The sequence below is a fragment of the Lynx canadensis genome, chromosome A2 (assembly GCF_007474595.2).
Source record: "Lynx canadensis isolate LIC74 chromosome A2, mLynCan4.pri.v2, whole genome shotgun sequence".
NCBI classification, from domain to species: Eukaryota; Metazoa; Chordata; class Mammalia; order Carnivora; family Felidae; genus Lynx; species Lynx canadensis.
The window spans coordinates 10,139,329-10,158,184 of record NC_044304.2 but is presented as its reverse complement, the minus strand read 5'-3'; the positions used below and the strand labels follow the sequence as shown (position 1 = coordinate 10,158,184).

Here is an 18,856-nt window from a genome sequence, read left to right as displayed (position 1 = left end):
CCTACATAATTAATAGACGTTTCTTAATGTTTCAGTATGAAATAAATCCTTGTTTACGTCAGAAAAAAAAAGAAAAGTAGAACCATTAAAATCTTAATTTATTACAAAAAGAAAAAAGAAAAGAAAAACCCAGGTAAGCAGATTATTACTTCTGTCTAGGGCTGATGAGATTCACACCTGACTTTCACGATTCTCACCCCTACAAAATGGCTTCATCTCTGGATTTGGGGAATAGAAAAATATTTTCATATTTTCCGGGCTCTATTTTACTCAAATCTCTCTCTTCACAAATACAACCATATTCCAAACGCATAAACATTTTTGGAAGGAAGAGAAGTCACTTGCTTGTCTGAAAGCTTCCAATCGCTTTACAAGGCACATGGCATAATTCCTTCTCCTCTCATTCTCTTCCCAAAATGCAGATTCCTTCCAAATACCACTTCAAAGAGACTTTCCAAATCCACCTCTTACCGACCCCCTTCAGGCACTGTCTCAAGATAGTCCCATGTGCGAACATTGATTTTTTAAGTTTATCTCCAACTGGGAACATGTCCTAGCTCAGCTGCTTGCTAACTGTGTGACCATGGACCAATTAGTTCGTGTCCATAAGTCTTAATTTCTTCATCCCTAGAATGGGTATAAAAAAGATGTATGAAATAATCTATTTGGTCACTTAACTAATAACGTGTTTTCTCTTGTGTGTCTGGCAATACGCTATGTGCTTAGCGCTGGATATCTAACAGGCAAGTGCACAAATGAATGGACCTCCGCGCAAATTGAGGCAAGTGCTATGAATAAAATGAGCACCCTGAAAATTCTTTCCAAAATATAACTCTTGAGATGTTGATTGATGTATCAATGAATGTTTTTTCCAAGTCTTCATAAATTTGGCTTATTTGAAGGCATAATGGGAGAAAAACTTATGATTAGTTAGGATGCTGAAAAACTAGAGTCAAGATAAAGATAAACGTGACCGTGGACACCACATATAGCAAAAATCATGGTGGTGTCAGAGGAGTGTCTGAAGCGGGGGGACACTGGTCTAAAGGGTTTCCCGTTCCCAGTGGTTAGTTCCGAATGGTGGCTGTCATGAGTGGGAGCCCCCTGGACCAGCTCCAAGTCATGGTCTTTGGGTTTAGACCAACATGGAGGAGGTAAAAAAAAAAAAAAAAAGTCACGTGTGCCCCAAAGGAATGGATCACCCACCTGGGTGTGGATGACAGAAAGTCAAAGAATGAGAGATGGACACAGAGAGAAAAATGCCCATCAGGTCAACCATGAACTTTTTCTCAGCGTGGGATCCCTAACATTTAGTTTTCCATCATGCTTTTCAAAAGTTTCCAAATGTTCTGCATTTTTCTCGCGTTCCTTTGGAAATCAGAAAACCCTGTAATGTTCTCTCTGAATAGGAAGTCAGTGCTGTACTCATAACCTTAACAATAGTTGCGTGGGAAATAAGTTTAAGAATTCTCTAACTTACACTTAAGGGTTAACAAAGCATAGGGTGGAAAGCCCCCCGCAGGGCGAAAGCACCCAAGGTTAGTTAGCGAGACAAGTAAATTGTTATCCTTAAAGCTGCATGCTCCATCAATCTTAAACTTTAAAGATAGCAGCTAATTAGTTATATCGCCCACAGGAAAACACTTTCCATCTGGCGCCAGTATATCATTGTGCTTTGATCACAACTTCAAATGCCACCTGCCCCCCAAACCCTTTGCTTCTTACGCACACAAGTTAACGGCTACTATCTGATTGTTTTCTTCTGCATGTTCCCCGCGTATGGAGAATCTTGAGAGCTCAATACCTATGGAGACACAACCCCTATTCGGGGCCCTTGTCTCCTCCCAGACATTAGCCTCTCTCGTTTTCATTTCTGCATCTGCTCTCTTGCTGGACGAGAACTCCGGACTCAAAGTCTGAGCTGTAACTGCTCGAAGACATTATATGGCACACCTGCCCATGGATGAGGGGGCAGAGAAGAGAGGTGTGGGCACCGCTCCTCCTTTTTCTTCTCTTGAAGAAACTCCTCAGACAGATCTCTTCACCAGGCTTCCCCAGGCTCTCCCCTTTCCTCACTACTTCTAGTCCATTTCTCCACCTCCCTTCCCATCTTGGTCTGCCAGCATCACTACATTCCCCTACCTCTATCCACCTAGTCTTCCCTAAGTCTGCAAACCCCACCCCCACCTTCTACAAACCATTGCTCACCCCTTCATCATCCCATTTTTCTCTCCCATTCCAATCTCCCTAGTCCAGTAACCTCCACCAAGTCCAGAGTCACCCTGCGCCCAATGGCAAAGAACACCAAGAACATTCTGATTCCATTCAAACACCCATCACCTATTTCCTTCCCTGGTCTCATATATCTGCCCAACCCTTCCCATTCTTCTCACACTTTCCCTATATCCCTATTTCAAAAGCAGCCTTTCAGCCCCTCACCTGGCACCCTGAGCCCTATCAGGGATGCAAACACTTCTAGCCTTCCTCTGTCTCTACCAAATACTTGGCCCCATATTAAATTTATTATAATTTCTCCCCAAGTTCTCACTCCTTCCCATGCTTCCAGGGCTCCTGTACTTCACTGCCTTCTTTCACAACCACACATTCTTGTTTCCCCTTGTTCTCCCCTCCATCCACCCTGCTTGTACTCAATGGTTCCAGCCACCTGAGAACCATTGGACTTCTGTCCATCCCAGATCGCCAGATCAATAATCCCCAGAGTGTCCTGGGTGCTCCAGTCCCACCAGCCCACCTCATTTTTCCTCAGGTCCACAAACCTCCCCCACTTTCCCACCCCCTCCCTTCCTGTTCCCCCAGTTGTTATATCACCTCAGACCTATTCAGCCCACTATCCTGAATCCCCGCAAGCCCTCTAAGGGCCTCCACTCCTGCACCTTCCTGCACCCTCCAGCCACCATTCCCCCATGTCTCCCTCTATCTATCCCCTGTCCCTCCTAGTCTCTCCCATCCATCCCCTACCCCCTGTCTACGGCCGTACTCACCCCTGATGCAGTCTCTCTCCAAATCCCTGTTGCTCCCACTTCCCCCCAGCCCCTACACACCACCTAGTGTCTCCCCAGTTCCCCTAACACCAGCTTCTCTCAAAACAACCCAATTCCTATCAAGCCCCCTCACCATCCCTGATCTTCCCATCTTCACTCACAAAATATCTCACTTAGTTCTTCCCAGGCCCCTATCCCTACCTATGAGTCTTTGGAACTCCTAGCCCAGAATGCCCCAAAGGAAGGATGACTGATCTAGCTCAGCCCCTAGCATTCCCCAGTGGTCGGTCCCCTCCATGCATTCTATTTTACTACTCCTTCCCCCAATGCCCTGGCTTCTATTTCACTTCTTAAGCCCACTTTTCTGGGGCACCTGGGTGGCTCAGTCAGTTAAGCAGCCTACGTCAGCTCAGGTCATGATCTCGTGGTTCATGGGTTCAAGCCCCACATCAGGCTCTGTGCTACAGCTCAGAGCCTGGAGGCTGCTTCGGATTCTGTGTCTCCCTCTCTCTTTGCCCCTCCCCTGCTTGTTCGTTCTCTCTCTCTCTCTCAAAAATAAATAAATAAACATTTTTTAAAGCCCCCCTCTGGGGGCGCCTGGGTGGCGCAGTCGGTTAAGCGTCCGACTTCAGCCAGGTCACGATCTCGCGGTCCGTGAGTTCGAGCCCCACGTCAGGCTCTGGGCTGACGGCTCAGAGCCTGGAGCCTGTTTCCCATTCTGTGTCTCCCTCTCTCTCTGCCCCTCCCCCGTTCATGCTCTGTCTCTCTCTGTCCCAAAAATAAATAAACGTTGAAAAAAAAAAATTAAAAAAAAAATAAATAAATAAAGCCCCCCTCTGAATCCCTGGGAACTTCCATATCCCAGATGCTCTCTCTCGCAATCTTACATGGCTAGGACCCAAGCGCCCAACCTCTGGATATCAAAGTCGTCCCTGGGACTTGATGACTCTAAGTCTGCATGTTCTGCTGTTTGTGGTTTTGTGGTCCCTGACTTTTAAACTTACCGGTTCCATGACACATGGGCTCCTTAACTTTCAGCTTCTGAAAGCTTCTTGGAACATACTTCTGGTGTCCAGATTCTACGTTCTCTACCAAGGTGCTAAATCCTGATTGAGTCCCTGCTTCCTCGTCCACACAATAGCCATCAGATCAAGGAATGGGGGCAAGTGGTGACGTAAGCTGCTCACAGCCGCCCCCCAAAGCAGAGAGCTGAAGGGAAAGACCTCTTCAACCTTGTCTCTTCGTCCCTCGCTGCCACCTTTGATGGATGGGTCTTGTACTGGAGCTCTAGTGTGAGAAGTGGAATCTCACTTCAGAGACTTGCCTCATGGCAGTGTCTAACTTGAGGACAAAATTCTGGAGAAATGAGCTAGAAAACAGCCATGCCCACTTGCCCCAGTTAACTCTTGTCTTTGGGTTTCCTACCAGAACTTAGTCTTTGTTTTCTCACTTAACATTCAAAAATGACCCATCAGGAAATTAACATTGTTATTCCCATTATAAATAAGGAGACAAGATTTGATAGGCTTTAAAAGTGAAGATAAAGGGACAAATGCTGAGATCTGCCTCCCAAACCGTCACCATCTAGGGATGCTGCTATCAGATAACCCTCGAGCTCTCTCCCCCCTGCCCTCCCCAACGAGGGTTTGTCCCATGCCTACCATGTCCCCACAGGCACAGGATCCCCTAGACCACAGTACCCCTTTCTTCTGGTTTTCCATCTTACAGATTGTTGTGGACTGAATGTTTGTGCCCTCCTACCCAATGCATATGTAAATTCCCTAACCGCCGCCCCCACCCCACCCCCCCCCTCCCCGCCATGAATGTTGTATGTAGGAAAATCCGTTGAGGTGAGTTTTCTGGCTCATAGATTGTCAACATCTGGACGTGTCTTTGTAGGAAGGAGAGGCTTCGGTGAAGGGCTTAACCCAGAGTGACCAAGAAATTGAGCCACAGCTGGCCCTTTCTATGTTGGAAGTTTTCTAAGCACACTTAAAGGCACATAAAAATTCCAGATTTTGCAGGAACTGAATGTCAAGCATGGTTGACGTCTTTCACATTGCCGACACGATGAATTTCTTGAAACACACACGACAAAGTCTTACTTGTCCTCTGTCAGGGGCTCAGAGAATAACAGTTCCAGTTTTCCACGGATTTAAGAATATATAATTCAAAAGGTTGTTTTAATTAACCTAGAAAAAATAATATTTTACAAATTATGTCTAAGACCACAGAAAGATAATTTTAAAGTTTCCATTGAAAAAAAACAAATAAGAAATTTAAGGAGACTTCAATTTTTTTGTGAGTTTCAATCATCAAATTTCCTTGCCAGATGGTTATGTCAGAGGATCATCATAAAGGCCATATCACAAAGTACTTTGAGAAACACTGGTCTTCTTCAAAAGTCCCATCTCCCTGCATTTCCTAACCCCCAAGGTATAGAAGACAAGAACAATGAAATGCGCTACAGAAAAAAAAAAAAATGATCTGTTTCAAGATATATGCCCTGGTCTCTCTGCTTCTGAGTTTGTAAAATGTTGCTTTACACATGGAGAAATAAAAGAGAGCGGCGAGGGAAATTAATGCAAGGCTGGAAATACTGTGTGTCGTCAATCACCTAAGATGTAAAGTCAAAAACATGGATTTCGTCTTGTTCCCCCTTATCCTTTCCATTCCCAATATAAGTTGCTTCTTCCCGGGTCTACAGGAAGATCACTGTAATTTCTGGTGTTTGAGTGGGGCAGGCTCCCATGCTAATCTCTATACAATAAGTTGATAAAAATTGTGCTTCATGAAATTATTCAGAACTGAACACAAGAGCAAATATTTTGTTTTTCTTGAACAAGGCTTCAGGAAGCCACAGAAAAGATGCCAGGATGAGGCCCGCCTGTATCTTCAAACACTAGAGGCACCAAGTTTTAGGAGACAGCCGAAGATAAAGTCACATTAAGCAATGGAATTGCTTGGTTCTTTGCCCACAGATAGTAGAAACAGCTGATCAGATTACTTACATTTTAGACGCCTTCATTGGCTATCTGATGCTAGTTTTCTCACAGAAAGTATGTTTCTTTCCTTCGCTGGGTATATGATCTCAGGGTAGGGAGTAGATATTTACTCAAAAACTATAATATAAGGCAGATTTTTGGTGGTTCTACCATAGGCAAACCACACCTACATACAATAGGAGGGGCGCCTGGGTGGCTCAGTCTGTTAAGCATCCGACTTCGGCTCAGGTCATGATGTCACAGTTCATGAGTTCGAGCCCCACGTCGGGCTCTGGTACTGACAGCTCAGAGCCTGGAGCCTGCTTCAGATTCTGTGTCTCCCTCTCTCTCTGCCCCTCCCCTGCTTGTGCTCTGTTTCTCCCTCTCTCTCTCTCTCTCTCTTTCAAAAAGAAAGAGAAAGAAAGAAAGAAAGAAAGAAAGAAAGAAAGAAAGAAAGAAAGAAAGAAAGAGAAAAAGTGAATGGAACAATGGGCCACTAGCTAAAGAATACAAGCAGCCTCTAGATGCTGGAAAAGATGAGAAAACAAAACTCCCCCATAGTCTCCAGGAGGAATTCAGCTCAGCTGACACCTTGATTTTAGTCCCCTAAGACCCATTTAAAACTTTGAACTTCTAAATCTGTAAGATAAATTTTTGTGTGGTTTTTAGCAGTACGTCTGTGATAGCTTGTTTACGACAGCGGTAAGATACTAATACAATCAAAGTATAGGAATGGAAATATCCATCTTCTGGGGCTCTGGAGCAAGGGAAGCTCAGGTCCTAGTCAGGGGATCCTAGGAGCTAGCTCCCAGGGATGGGAACATGCCTTGCTGACGCTGAGCTAATTCAAGAACATGAAGGGTTAAGTACTGTTAGCATGCCCTAAACAGAAAGGTATGGGCTGAGTGTCACATTCTTCCTGAGTAAGCTCAAGCCCCGAGTGGGACAGGGCTGCGATACAGCCAGAATGGAGCATCTCAGGTCTTTGGGACCCTTCCCTTGTATGGATGACAGCTGCACTGAGGGACGCTGCATTGGTCCTGCCTGGTTACACTCCACATCCTTGGCTGAAAAAGCGTTCACAGTGTGTGTGGGTGGGGGGGGACGTTCAGCCCCCTTCCACCAAAGCATGAGCCACCTGAAAGCCTGCAAGTGGAAGCAAGTAATTCGTTCCAGTTGAGTGAACCCAAGAAAACTGTCTCATGTGTATGGAAGAGAGGAAGGAGGCAGTGAAAGATTTTAGATGTTTACCAATTTGACCAAGTTCACATAGCAAGCCCTTGATAGAGCTGGTATTTCATTCCAGACCTGTTTCAGTTGGAGAACTAAGATCTACACGATGCTCTTGGGTCATAAGGAAATACTTGGGTGTCAATAAGGAGACATGATGGTCAATAATAAAACAACAGGGCAGAGGGGCGCCTGGGTGGCTCAGTTGGTTAAGCATCTGACTTCGGCTCAGGTCACGATCTCGCGGTTCGTGGGTTCGAGCTCCGCATCAGGCTCTGTGCTGACAGCTCAGAGCCTGGAGCCTGTTTCGGATTCTGTGTCTCCCTCTCTCTCTCTGACCCTCCCCTGTTCATGCTCTCTCTCTCTGTCTCAAAAATCAATAAACGTTAAAAAAAAAAAAAAAAAAAAAACAGGGCAGAGAATTGTCTTGAAATTCCCGAGAGAAAGAGGCGTCATAAACTAATCAGTAGTTCGTTCTAATACTTTACTCCCCTCCTGGTCAGGCAGTTCATTCATTCATTTATTCATTCATTTGCTCATTGGATAATTATTGAGCACTTGGAAAGTTGGGAAGAGATTGATGAACAAGCAAGTTCCTGCCCCTTCTGCAGCTGTGGTGTGTTCATTTAATTTAATCACCCACACAGCAATTATGTTCAGAGCATTTCTGTATGCCTGACGCTGTGTGAAATGTTGGGGATACATTAGAGAGAAAACCAACACGGTGCCTGCTGGGGCTGAAATCTAGAGGGAGGACAGACACTAATCAAAGAGCAAACACCAAGAGTAAAATGACTCTGACAAATGCTCGGCAGGAAAAGCCTAGGGACTATGAGAGTGGAAAACAAGAAAATCTGACCTAATCTGAGCGAGAAGAGAAGGCTTCTCAGAGGAATAGACACATGAGCTAAGATCTCAGGGCTTCCATAGTTTTGTGTCAAGGAAAACAAAAGAGTGTTTCAAGGAGAGGAAATATATGCAAAGCCTTTGTTCCAAAGAGGCACAGTGAAGGGGCGCCTGGGTGGCTCAGTTGGTTAGGCGAATGACTTCAGCTCAGGTCATAATCTCACGGTTCACAAGTTCAAGCCCCATGTCAGGCTCTGTGCTGATGTTGCAGAGCCTGGAGCCTGCTTCCAATTCTGTGTCTCCCTCTCTCTCTGTCCCTCCTCCGCTCGCGCTCTGTCTCTCTCTCATAGAGAGAGAAGGGCATGTGAGTAGAATCTAGGGGGGATAAGGATGGAGTGTTTCATGAGAAAGGACTGAGAATCAGTGTCACAAGTTTCTGAGAAAACGTAGGGCCATGGAGATCATTGTGGGTCTAAAAGATGTTTGTTTCGGGGCATGACGGGGAAAAGACACCATATTTGCTAGGTTGAGGGAGTGAGTTTAAGGCAAGGAAATGGAGACAGACAGAAAAGTCAGCTCTTAGCCTGTGGCTTAAAAAAGGTAAGTAGTACATGCTTTTAATTTTTTTTTTACATTTTTTACTTATTTTTGAGAGACAGAGAGAGACAGGGCACGAGCGGGGGAGGGACAGAGAGCGAGGGAGACACAGAATCCGAAGCAGGCTCCAGGCTCCGAGCTGTCAGCACAGAGCCCGACACGGGGCTCGAACTCACAAACTGTGAGATCATGACCTGAGCTGGAGTCGGACGCTCAACCGACTGTGCCACCCAGGCACCCCAGTGGTACCTGTTTTTAAGATAGAAGAGAACCAAACATGTTTCCTTGACTATGGGAGGAATATTCCCAGATGGTAACAGAGGGAAGGGGAAGGAGAGAGGGAGAACGTGTGAACAGTAACTTAAAGATAACTGATAAGGCATGAAGATGGGATCCAAAGAGCAGGTGGAAGCAGTCTCTACTGAGCAGGAGAGAGACTGCATCCATGATACGGGGATGTGAAAAGGATGCACGAGGATGTTTGGTTGGAATAGGCAACGGCATGGAGTTCACAAGGTGTCATCGTGAAGGCTCTGATTTTCCCTGTGAAACAGGTGGTGAGAACATTTGCTGCAAAAGGGGGAAGAGACAGAAGATTCAGGGGCAGAACCAGTGGTAGTGGAGGTTGGGTGAACAAGGTAAAGAGAGAAACACAGAAGGACTTCCTGGCAGCATAGGGGGCTCCTTTCGATGGGAAGGAAGACCCAAGGGATTTCACAGAAAGTGGAAGAGGTGAGAAAACGTAGGTAAAGAGCTTGGTTAAGGGGCGCCTGGGTGGCTCGGTCGGTTGGGCGTCCGACTTCGGCTCAGGTCATGATCTCGCAGTCCGTGAGTTCGAGCCCCGCGTCGGGCTCTGTGCTGACAGCTCAGAGTCTGGAGCCTGCTTCGGATCCTGTGTCTCCTTCTCTGTCCCTGCCCTGCTCACGCTCTGTCTCTGTCTCTCTCTCAAAAGTAAATAAACACTTAAAAACTTTTTTAAAAGAACTTGGTTAAGTCTAAACCAGTAGGTGTTGGCTCTTGGTAGCCATCGCCACGAATTATCCTACGCCATTGCTGTTGTTCCTTCCTGGCTCCGCAGTGGGTAGAGGGTGCGGAAAATATCAGGCGGTCTGGTGAGAAAGTCCAAGATGCCAGCCAACGCTTCTTTCTGTTTAATTCATAAATACGCACACCGACCTTCCCCATGGTTGCCTTTCTGGGCCTTTGCCTTTTCTGCTCACTGACTGTGCGATACGGGTGGGTGTAGAGAAAAAGGATAAGGATAATGCGGCTCTGACGAGAACGCGCATCACCCCTTCAGATCATTGATTCTTGTTTGTTGGGTAGCCATGCCTGCCACACGGCAGGTGTGTAATAAGAGTGTTGGTGTGTAAGAGCTAAGAGGAACACGGTTCCCTGAGGACTAAGAACAACATATAGTCTTGAACAAACCTTTCCAACGAGACCGTGGGTAATAGTCCATGAGTCAAACGCAAACCAAGGGGGAACCACCCTAGAGCGTCATCTATCCGCTGCATATAAAGTTGTTCAGTGTGACAAGCGCTGTGCTTGGACAAGGACGGCACTCAAGCGGATCAGTTAGGGAAGGGCTGTGGGAGCAGAACGCGATCCTACCGTGTTGGGGGTGGAGGCATCAGACACGGCCCTGCTGGACAGTGTGTACTTCTCAGACTCGGCTTTGGCTTTCCTGACCCCTCTGAACCATTTCCGGTACTGCTCCCGGACCTGCAGGGGCGAAGCACGCTCTGGGTCAGCTCACTGGGCGGGGTGGGGACAGGAAGAGTCCTGGATGGGGGCCGGACCGTGGTACCTGCTGGCTGAGGAGGCAGTACACCAGGAAGATGAACGCTCCCTGCAGGCTGTTGATGATGGTGAAGAGGTAAGCCATGACTCGGGCAGCTGGCCCCACCTGCAGGAGGCCCAGACACCACGTGCAGCCCAGGATGAGGAGCTGAGCCGTCGCTTTGAATGTCAGCATCCTGGGTAGGAGGAGAGAGGAGGCTCGTGATGCACCGGGAGCAACACAAGCCATTCTCCTCCCCGCCCCACGGAGGCTGCTGTCACCCCCTGTCGGTGACGAGTTCTCAGACTGACTTGTGATCGGCTCTGATCTTTACTGTCAGTGATTCCCCACAGCCAAAATGCCACTTGGGACCAGGAGAGTGTCTTGATTCGCATTGAGGAGGATAGGGATACCTCACAATGTAAGTTTCAAAAGTTTTACGGTGCTCCCTGGAGATCCTGAAATTCATTCAACCAACACCACCGAGGAGGCTCTGTGCTGGGACCTGGGCGTTAAAAATAACAAAGGCAAGGGGCACCTGGGTGACCCCGTTGAGCGGCTGACTGAGGCTCAGGTCGTGATCTCGTGGTTTGTGAGTTCGAGCCCCACACTGTGAGTGTGGAGCCTGCTTGGGATTCTTTCTCTCTCTCTCTCTCTCAAAATAAATAAATAAACTTTAAAAAAAAAAACAAAGGCAAGATTTCTCTTTTCATTTGGAAAGGATAACGGTAGGAACGTGGAAGACATAGCATTAAATCTGCACAAAGGTCGCTGGAAAAAGGATTGCCCTCGCCTCCCAGGAGATTCGACACTGGCTAGGATTTTCTCCGGAGAAAGGACGGGAACAGGGGTGAGAAGGAGCCTGCACTGAGCGGGGCAGCAAGTGGAGGCTGGGCTGTGGAAACAGTCACAGGTTTTTCTAAGTGCTTCGTGGGAACATAAATGTTCCCTGCACCTTCGTCCTAGGATTCCCTGGCAAAAGTCCAAAGAATGTTTAGTGACCAAGGTCAATTCTTTCTGTTGCTGAGGGAAGCGACAAGCTGGGGCTAGAAATGGACAGAACATTTTGGCCAGAGTGCCAGCTCTTCTGACTGAGAAGGTTAACTACACCTCTTTACTCTGGGTCCCCTCAGAAGAAACACTAAGGACCACCGAGGCACACGGCTTTGCCCTTTGGACCACCTATGCCCATGGGGTTGTCACTCTCTCCTCCACCTTACCTTGTGTTCTGGAGGGTGGATACGTCGCTGTTGAGGGAAGACAGCTTGCTTTGCAAAATCCGGAGGGTCATGAAAAACAACACTAAATTGACCTTCGGGAAACCACAGAAGGTTTATTGAGTACAATTTCAATCGGTTATCTGTCTCCCAGCCTGCCCCACATCAATCCCACATTTAAGTCATTTTCTTATTAAGTAACTGTGTTAGAGCTCATAGTTTTAGGAGCAGTCTTAGAAAACCAAACCCCCCCCCCCCAAAAAAAATGACAATCCAGGGACATTCCTGCCCTGTCACCACCCCCCCCCCTTATAATTCTGCTCTTCTAATGACCCTCAGCTGAGCATTAAGGATGCTCTGACATCATCACTCACAGAGATAATGGTACAGACTGGTCCCAGGAAGCTCCATATAAACATCTTTTCTGGACGGAGCCAGCAGCTGCGCAAGAGAGAGAGAGTAAAAAATGCATTCATCCTGAGGAATGTAGAACAATTATATAAATTCGTTCATTCATTCATTCATTCATTCGTTCATCAACAAATATTGACTCTTCCGTGACAGGCTCTGTCATTGGCAAAGAAAGTAAACAGTCTTAAGACCCACAAATCTCACGTGGAGTAGGAGACACATAATTAAACATACTGTAACAATAAAAATGTGCAGCTATAAGAATGTATCATTGGATGTCATGCTTAGTTTGGAATCTGAGGGATTTGGATGGTGAAGGAAGATTCCCTAAGGAAATTATATGTTTAGCTGAGTTGTTTTTTTTTTCTGTTGTTTTGTTTTGTTTTGTTTTGTTTTGTTTTAGATAGAGCGCAAGCAAGGGAGAAGTGTGGAAGGAGAGAGAGAGAGAGAGAGAGAGAGAGATAGAGAATCTTAAGCAGGTTCTGCGCTCAGCACAGAGCCCGATTTGGGGCTCCATCCCACCACCCCAGGATCATGACCTAAGACGAAACCAGGAGTCAGACACTCAACTGAGCCACCCAGGCGCCCCTTAGCTGAGATATTAATGGTGAATGATGTTACTGAGATAAACAGTGTTGGAGCAAGGGAGAGGCCCACAAACATGTTAACAGTTCAGGAGAGTTGTGTGAGCCATCCCTAACATGGTTTTAGGGGCCTTTCTTGCACTGTTCAATCTAATTTTTTTTCATCCTGCTGCAAAACCCATCAACTTATTTTAATTTTTTTTTCATGGCTTTATGGAGATATATTTTACATACCATAAAATTCACCCATTTAAACCACACAGTTCAGTGATCCTTAGAATACTCGCAGAGTTGTGCGACCAGCACCGAAATCTAACTCGAGGACATTTGCGACTCCTTAAGAGAAATTTCGTTCCCGGGGCGCCTGAGCGTCAGACTTCGGCTCAGGTCGTGACCTCCAGGTTTGTGAGGCTGAGCCCCGGCTTCAGATCCTCTGTCCCCCTCTCTCTCCGCCCTCCCCCCTGCTTTTGTGCTCTCTCTCTCTCAAAAATAAATACACATTTTTTAAAAAATAAGTAAAAAATAAAGCGTGAGGACTTCAGCCAAAATCGTTTAAAAAAAGACATTTCATGCACAGAAGCAGTCACTGTGTTCGTACTCCACTCCCACCGGAGCCCCAGGGCACTGTTAATGGATTTGCCTATTGTGAACACTTTACATAAATAGTATCATGCGATATGTGGCCTTTCGTGACTGAATTCTTTCATTCAGCACCATGTTTCAAAGTCCGTTCACATCACAGCACATTTTTATGGCTGAAAAAAATATGTCTCATTCTTTTTCTCACGGCTAAATGATATTCTGTGTGTGGCCAGATCATACTTGGCCTATCCATTCATCAGTTGAGGGGCATTCGGTTGTTTTCAGTTGTCTCCAATTTTGAATACTGCTGTTATGAGCATTCGTGTACAAGGGTTTGGTGGGGCTTTTTACATTTATTTGCTTTTGAGAGAGAGAGACGGAGCACGAGCGAGGGAGGGGCAGAGAGAGAGGGAGACACAGAATCGGAAGCAGGCTCCAGGCTCTGAGCTGTCAGCACAGAGCCCGACGCGGGGCTTGAACTCACGAACTGTGAGATCATGACCTGAGCTGAAGTCGGAGGCTTAACCGACTGAGCCACCCAGGCGTCTCGTACAAGGTTGATTTTTTTAAGTTTATTTCTTTTGAGAGAGAGAGAGAGAGAGAGAGAGAGAGAATCCCAAGCAGGCCCTCTGCTGTCAGCACAGAGCCCAACACAAGGCTCAACCTCACAAAGCGGGAGATGACGACCTGACCTGCTTAACCAAATGAGCCACTGAGACGCTGCGTGTGTGAACATATGTTTTCATTTGTTTGGGGTATGTAGCCAGGAGTGGTGTTGGTTGGTCATGTGGTAGCTTTATATTTAACCCTGTGAGAAACTGTCAAACTGTGTTCCAAAGTGACCGCACCATTTACATTTCAACCAGCAATGTAGGAGTGTTCTGAATTTTCCACCTCCTTGCAAGTAGTGTTTATTGTCTTTTTTTTAACCATTTCAACTAATAGGTATAAAGTAATATCTCATTTACAGTTTCTGACTTGCATTTTCCTGATGACTAAGGCTAGTGAGCATCTTTTTGTGTATTTATTGGTCATTTACCTATCTTTGGAGAAATGTCTATTAAAATATGTTGTCCACCTTTGAGTTTATTGGTTTATTCAAATAATCTCTATAGCCCCCCATGGGGGCTTGAATTCACGACCTCAAGATCAAGAGTTGCATGCTTTTCCAACGGAGCCAGCCAAGGGCCCCTATTTTGACCATTTTTAACTTGAGCTATTTGCGTTTTGTTGGTGAGTTATTTGATTTAATTTTAACACCAGCACAAAACAGATATTCTCTTATGACCACAGATTGGTAATTAATGCACAGAGAGCTTAGGCCTATTGCTGAAGATTTTACTGATAGTGACAGAATTCACTTTTGATCCTACATTAGGGTAAAGTAGAAAGTGAGCAGGGCATTTCAGAACAGTGGACAGGTGCACCTGGGTGGCTCAGTTCGGTAAGCGACCAACTCCGGCTCAGGTCGTGATCTCATGGTCCATGAGTTCGAGGCCCACGTTGGGCTCTGTGCTGACAGCTCAGAGCCCAGAGCCTGCTTCGGATTCCACGTCTCCCTCTTTCTCTGTCCCTCCCCCACTCGTGCTCTGTCCCTTTCTGTCTCAAAAATAAACTTTAAACAGCATGAAAAAAATTTTAAAAATGAAAAGAGCAATGGACAGTTTGCTAGGCCATTTCAGGACAACTGAAGTATAGACTAAAAAGAATGTAAGCAAGAAAGAACTGCAGTATCCAAGAAAAACACCTGGAGACAGCTCAGGTGAATCAGGTGAGCATAAGTTTTAGCAGCACGTTGTGGTTAATAGTGCACGTTCTGGGAACTGACCTCCTGAGTAGAGGAGTAAGGACCTTGATGAACTTGCTCTCCTTCTAAAACAGCAAAAATACAAGCAAAACAACTAAAACCAACCACTTCGGAACTGTGGCGATTACCCAGCACCACAGAACAAGTTGAAAAATAGTCTAACCAAGAGACGCTACTGAACCTCAGTAAGATTGTGGGGAGAAAGGAGTCTGGGATGTTTTAACTCAGGGCTATCTCAGTTCTGTCTCTCCCCAGCTTAGTGGTGCAGCAGCCAGAAGTTGACAACGTTGAAGACAGCAGAGAGATCTGACTATTTTGGAAGCTCCATGGAAAACATCATCATCACCCCCAGAACACAACCAAGTTTTTTTCTAACTCTGTAGTTTCCTAACTCTTTATTCTCTAAATCTGGTGCCTATTTGATTCGACTGAGAAATCATGGGGGAGGGGGAGCTGACTCTGGGGCATTATCAGTACAATAACAAATTATGGCCCCATTCCCAGCTGCCTAAGGCTGTGATTTCAGGTGGGATCAAAAGAACTTTTCCGGGAATTTAAAAGGAAATACTGGACCACTCAAGGACGATGAAAATTTTTGAAAATCTCTGAAATATTCCTGCAAATCTGAGGATGCATAAGGGTATGGCTCCACTCAAAACAGGCATGGGGAGAAAAGAAAGCACTAGTCTCTCATCTCTGTCTGACCTTGAGGCTTTGTGCAATCATAAAGTGAAAGCTAAGACTGTTATGTAAACTTCCTGAAGTTTGAAGGTGCGGTCTTCTCACACAGATACCTTTTTAGAAGAATGCAAAGTATATAGGCAAAGCATTTAAGGAAATCTTCTGGAACAAACAGTTAGTGGCCACTAAATAAACTGACCCAGGTGCGACCAACACCCTAGGAACCCATGATTAAAAACAAAAATAAGAACTTTAAAAAAGCTAGCAGAGAACTCAGGGGACACACACTGCAAGAAATGGCCAATCTACAGAATTAATCCAGGAAAGTCACTAAACAAACAAAGACACCAACAAACCAGAAATAACAACATATCTTGAAGGGTGGAGGAAACTGAAACAGCAGGATTACAATATATTATCTAAAATATTGAGTTTTCACAAAAAAGTATAATATACCCAAAGAAACAGGAAAATGTGCAACATACACAGAGGAAAAAAAATCAGTCAAAAGAAAGCATCTCTGAGAAGGCACAGACTTCGAATCTTGTAGATAAAGTCTTTACATCAATTATTACAAATATATTAAAAACATGAAACCATTTCTGAAAAATGAAAGAAAAGTAGGACAACAATGTTTCACCAAATAAGGGATATGAATAAAGCAATAGATATTCTGTATGGAACCAAATAGAAACTCTAGAGTTGAGAAATACAAAAACTGAAGTGAGAAATTCACCAGAAGGGCTCAACAACAGATTTGAGCTGGTAAAAGAAAAAAAAAAAATTTGAATATACATCAACAGAAACTACTCAGTCTGAGGAACAGAAAGAAAATAGGATGAAGAAAAATGAACAGAACCTCAAGAGATTTATGGCATAGGACAAGTGCTCCAACATATACACAGTTGGAATCCCAGAAGACAAAGCAAAAAGGGCAGAAAAATACTTAAAGAATGAATGGCTAAAAACTTCCCAAATGTGAAGTTCAAGGAACTATAATTGGAATAAATTCAAAGAGATCCACACTGAAACGCATCATAGACCTATTGAAAAAAGGCAAAGACAAAATCTTTAAAGTGGCAGGAGAAAGTTGATTTTTCATGTACAAGGCATCCTCAATAAGATTAACAAGTGACTTCTTGCCTGAGATCATGGAGAAGGCAGTGGAATTATCATCTTCAAGGTATCAAAAAAAAAAAAAAAAATGATGGTCAACCAAGACTTCTGTATCCAGCTAAATTCTCCTTGAGAAATGAAGAAATTAAGGCATTTCAAGATAAAAATAAGATCATTCTTGGGGCGCCTGGGTGGCACAGTCGGTTAAGCGTCCGACTTCAGCCAGGTCACGATCTCGCGGTCCGTGAGTTCGAGCCCCGCGTCAGGCTCTGGGCTGATGGCTCAGAGCCTGGAGACTGTTTCCGATTCTGTGTCTCCCTCTCTCTCTGCCCCTCCCCCGTTCATGCTCTCTCTCTCTCTGTCCCAAAAATAAATAAACGTTGGAAAAAAAAATTTTTTTTTAAAAAATAAGATCATTCTTGTTTGCTAAGTGGTCACAAGAAACCCTAAATAAGTCAGGCTGATATGAAAGGAGACTAGAGAGTAACTTCAATCCAAACAAAGAAATAAAGAGCACCAATAAAAGTAACTATGTGGGTATTATGAAAGACACTGAAGTATATTTTTGTTTGTAATCCTCTTCTTCTCCTGTGTTAAAAGATAACCACGCAAAGCAATACTTTTAAAACCGTGTCAATGGGCTTGTAAGGTACAAAGATATAATTTTTATGACAGCAATAATAAAAAGGAGGAGGAAAGGAATGTAGGGATATTAGGTTGCACAATGGTTTTTTAGATACAAAATCCTAAGCACAAACAACAAAAGAAAAATTAAGTGGACTTCATCGAAATTAAAAAACTTCTCTGCTTTAAACTTTTCACTTTGCAAGAAAGTGAAAAGACATGGAGAGGTAGAAAATATTTGCAAATCACAAATTGATGAGGCACTACCATCCGGAATATACTAAGAACTCAAAAACTCAGCAAGATGACAAATAACTGAATTTAAAAATGGACAAAAGGTGGGGCACCTGGGTGGCTCAGTCGGTTAAGCACCCGACTTCAGCTCAGGTCATGATCTCACAGTCCGTGAGTTCGAGCCCCGCGTCGGGCTCTGTGCTGACAGCTCAGAGCCTGGAGCCTGCTTGGGATTCTGTGTCTCCCTCTCTCTGACCCTCCCCCGTTCATGCTCTGTCTTTCTCTGTCTCAAAAATAAAAATAAACTTTAAAAAAAAATGTTTTTTTTAAATGGACAAAAGGTTTGAGAAGGCATTTCTCCAAAGAAGATATGCAAATGGTCAATAAACACGTGAAAAGCCACTCAGCATCACTAGTTATTGGGGAATTGAAAGTCTGAACCACAATGAAATAACACTTAAAACTCATGCAGAAAGCTAAAATTAAAAATGCAGAAAATAAGTGTTGATGAGGCAGAGTGTGGGGAATAAGCTTAGGAATCCCTGAGCTTGCACCTATGGGTTAACAAGGCATAAGGAAATAGAAAGCTAGAGGATGAATGCATCCAAGATTAGGTAAACAAGATTAGGTATTCAGGGTGGAAATGCCTCCCAACTTAGTACAATAGCAGAAAGCTGCTTTCCCAGAAAGGAAGGACCCAAATAGGTAAACAGGTAGACAGGTAAACAGGGCTATAGACCTCAGTAAGGCGAAGTTGCCCAGAATGGAGCTAATTAGCAAAAGAAACATGCCTCTTTGACCCTGAGGTAGCATGCTCTTTCTTTCTTGTGCCCTAGGCAAGTTTAGGTAAACAGATGTGGCGTTTCATGTCTGCTGTAAACAACCATCTGCTTGGCTCCTGGACTTTGTGTTGTATTGATCCAAACCCCTACCACCGCATATCTTCAAAACCCCCTTTTCCTCACGCCCTTGAGTTAATGTTCACAGTTTCATTTCTTTGTGCACGTCCATCACGCCTGTAAGCCTTCTGATCCTAATGAAAACAGAGCAAGGACCCTTACTTGGGGCTCTTGTCTCCTCCCGGACATTAGCCTCTCTCGCATTGTAATCCTGCATCCACTCTCTTGCTGGACAAGCAAGAACTCCAGACCCAGGGTC

The 18,856-nt window shown here is 44.9% G+C and overlaps 1 protein-coding gene across 2 annotated transcripts in view; it reads right to left on the bottom strand.

The window, feature by feature from the left end:
* Positions 1–4,477: 4,477 nt before the first annotated feature.
* Positions 4,478–18,856, bottom strand: part of LOC115504999 (adhesion G protein-coupled receptor E2-like) — a 30,622-nt gene continuing 16,243 nt past the window's right edge. Inside the window, exons 17-21 of one of the 2 annotated variants that reach the window (XM_030302322.1) lie at positions 12,034–12,100; positions 11,663–11,754; positions 10,470–10,638; positions 10,274–10,384; positions 4,478–5,194 (exon numbers count right to left, since the gene is read on the bottom strand). In XM_030302322.1, coding sequence (XP_030158182.1) covers positions 5,186–5,194; positions 10,274–10,384; positions 10,470–10,638; positions 11,663–11,754; positions 12,034–12,100 — 448 coding nt within the window. In that variant the 3' untranslated portion in view covers positions 4,478–5,185. Of the gene's footprint in view, positions 5,195–9,787; positions 9,883–10,273; positions 10,385–10,469; positions 10,639–11,662; positions 11,755–12,033; positions 12,101–18,856 lie in introns of those variants that run through there. The other variant, XM_030302312.1, reaches the window with a different exon arrangement.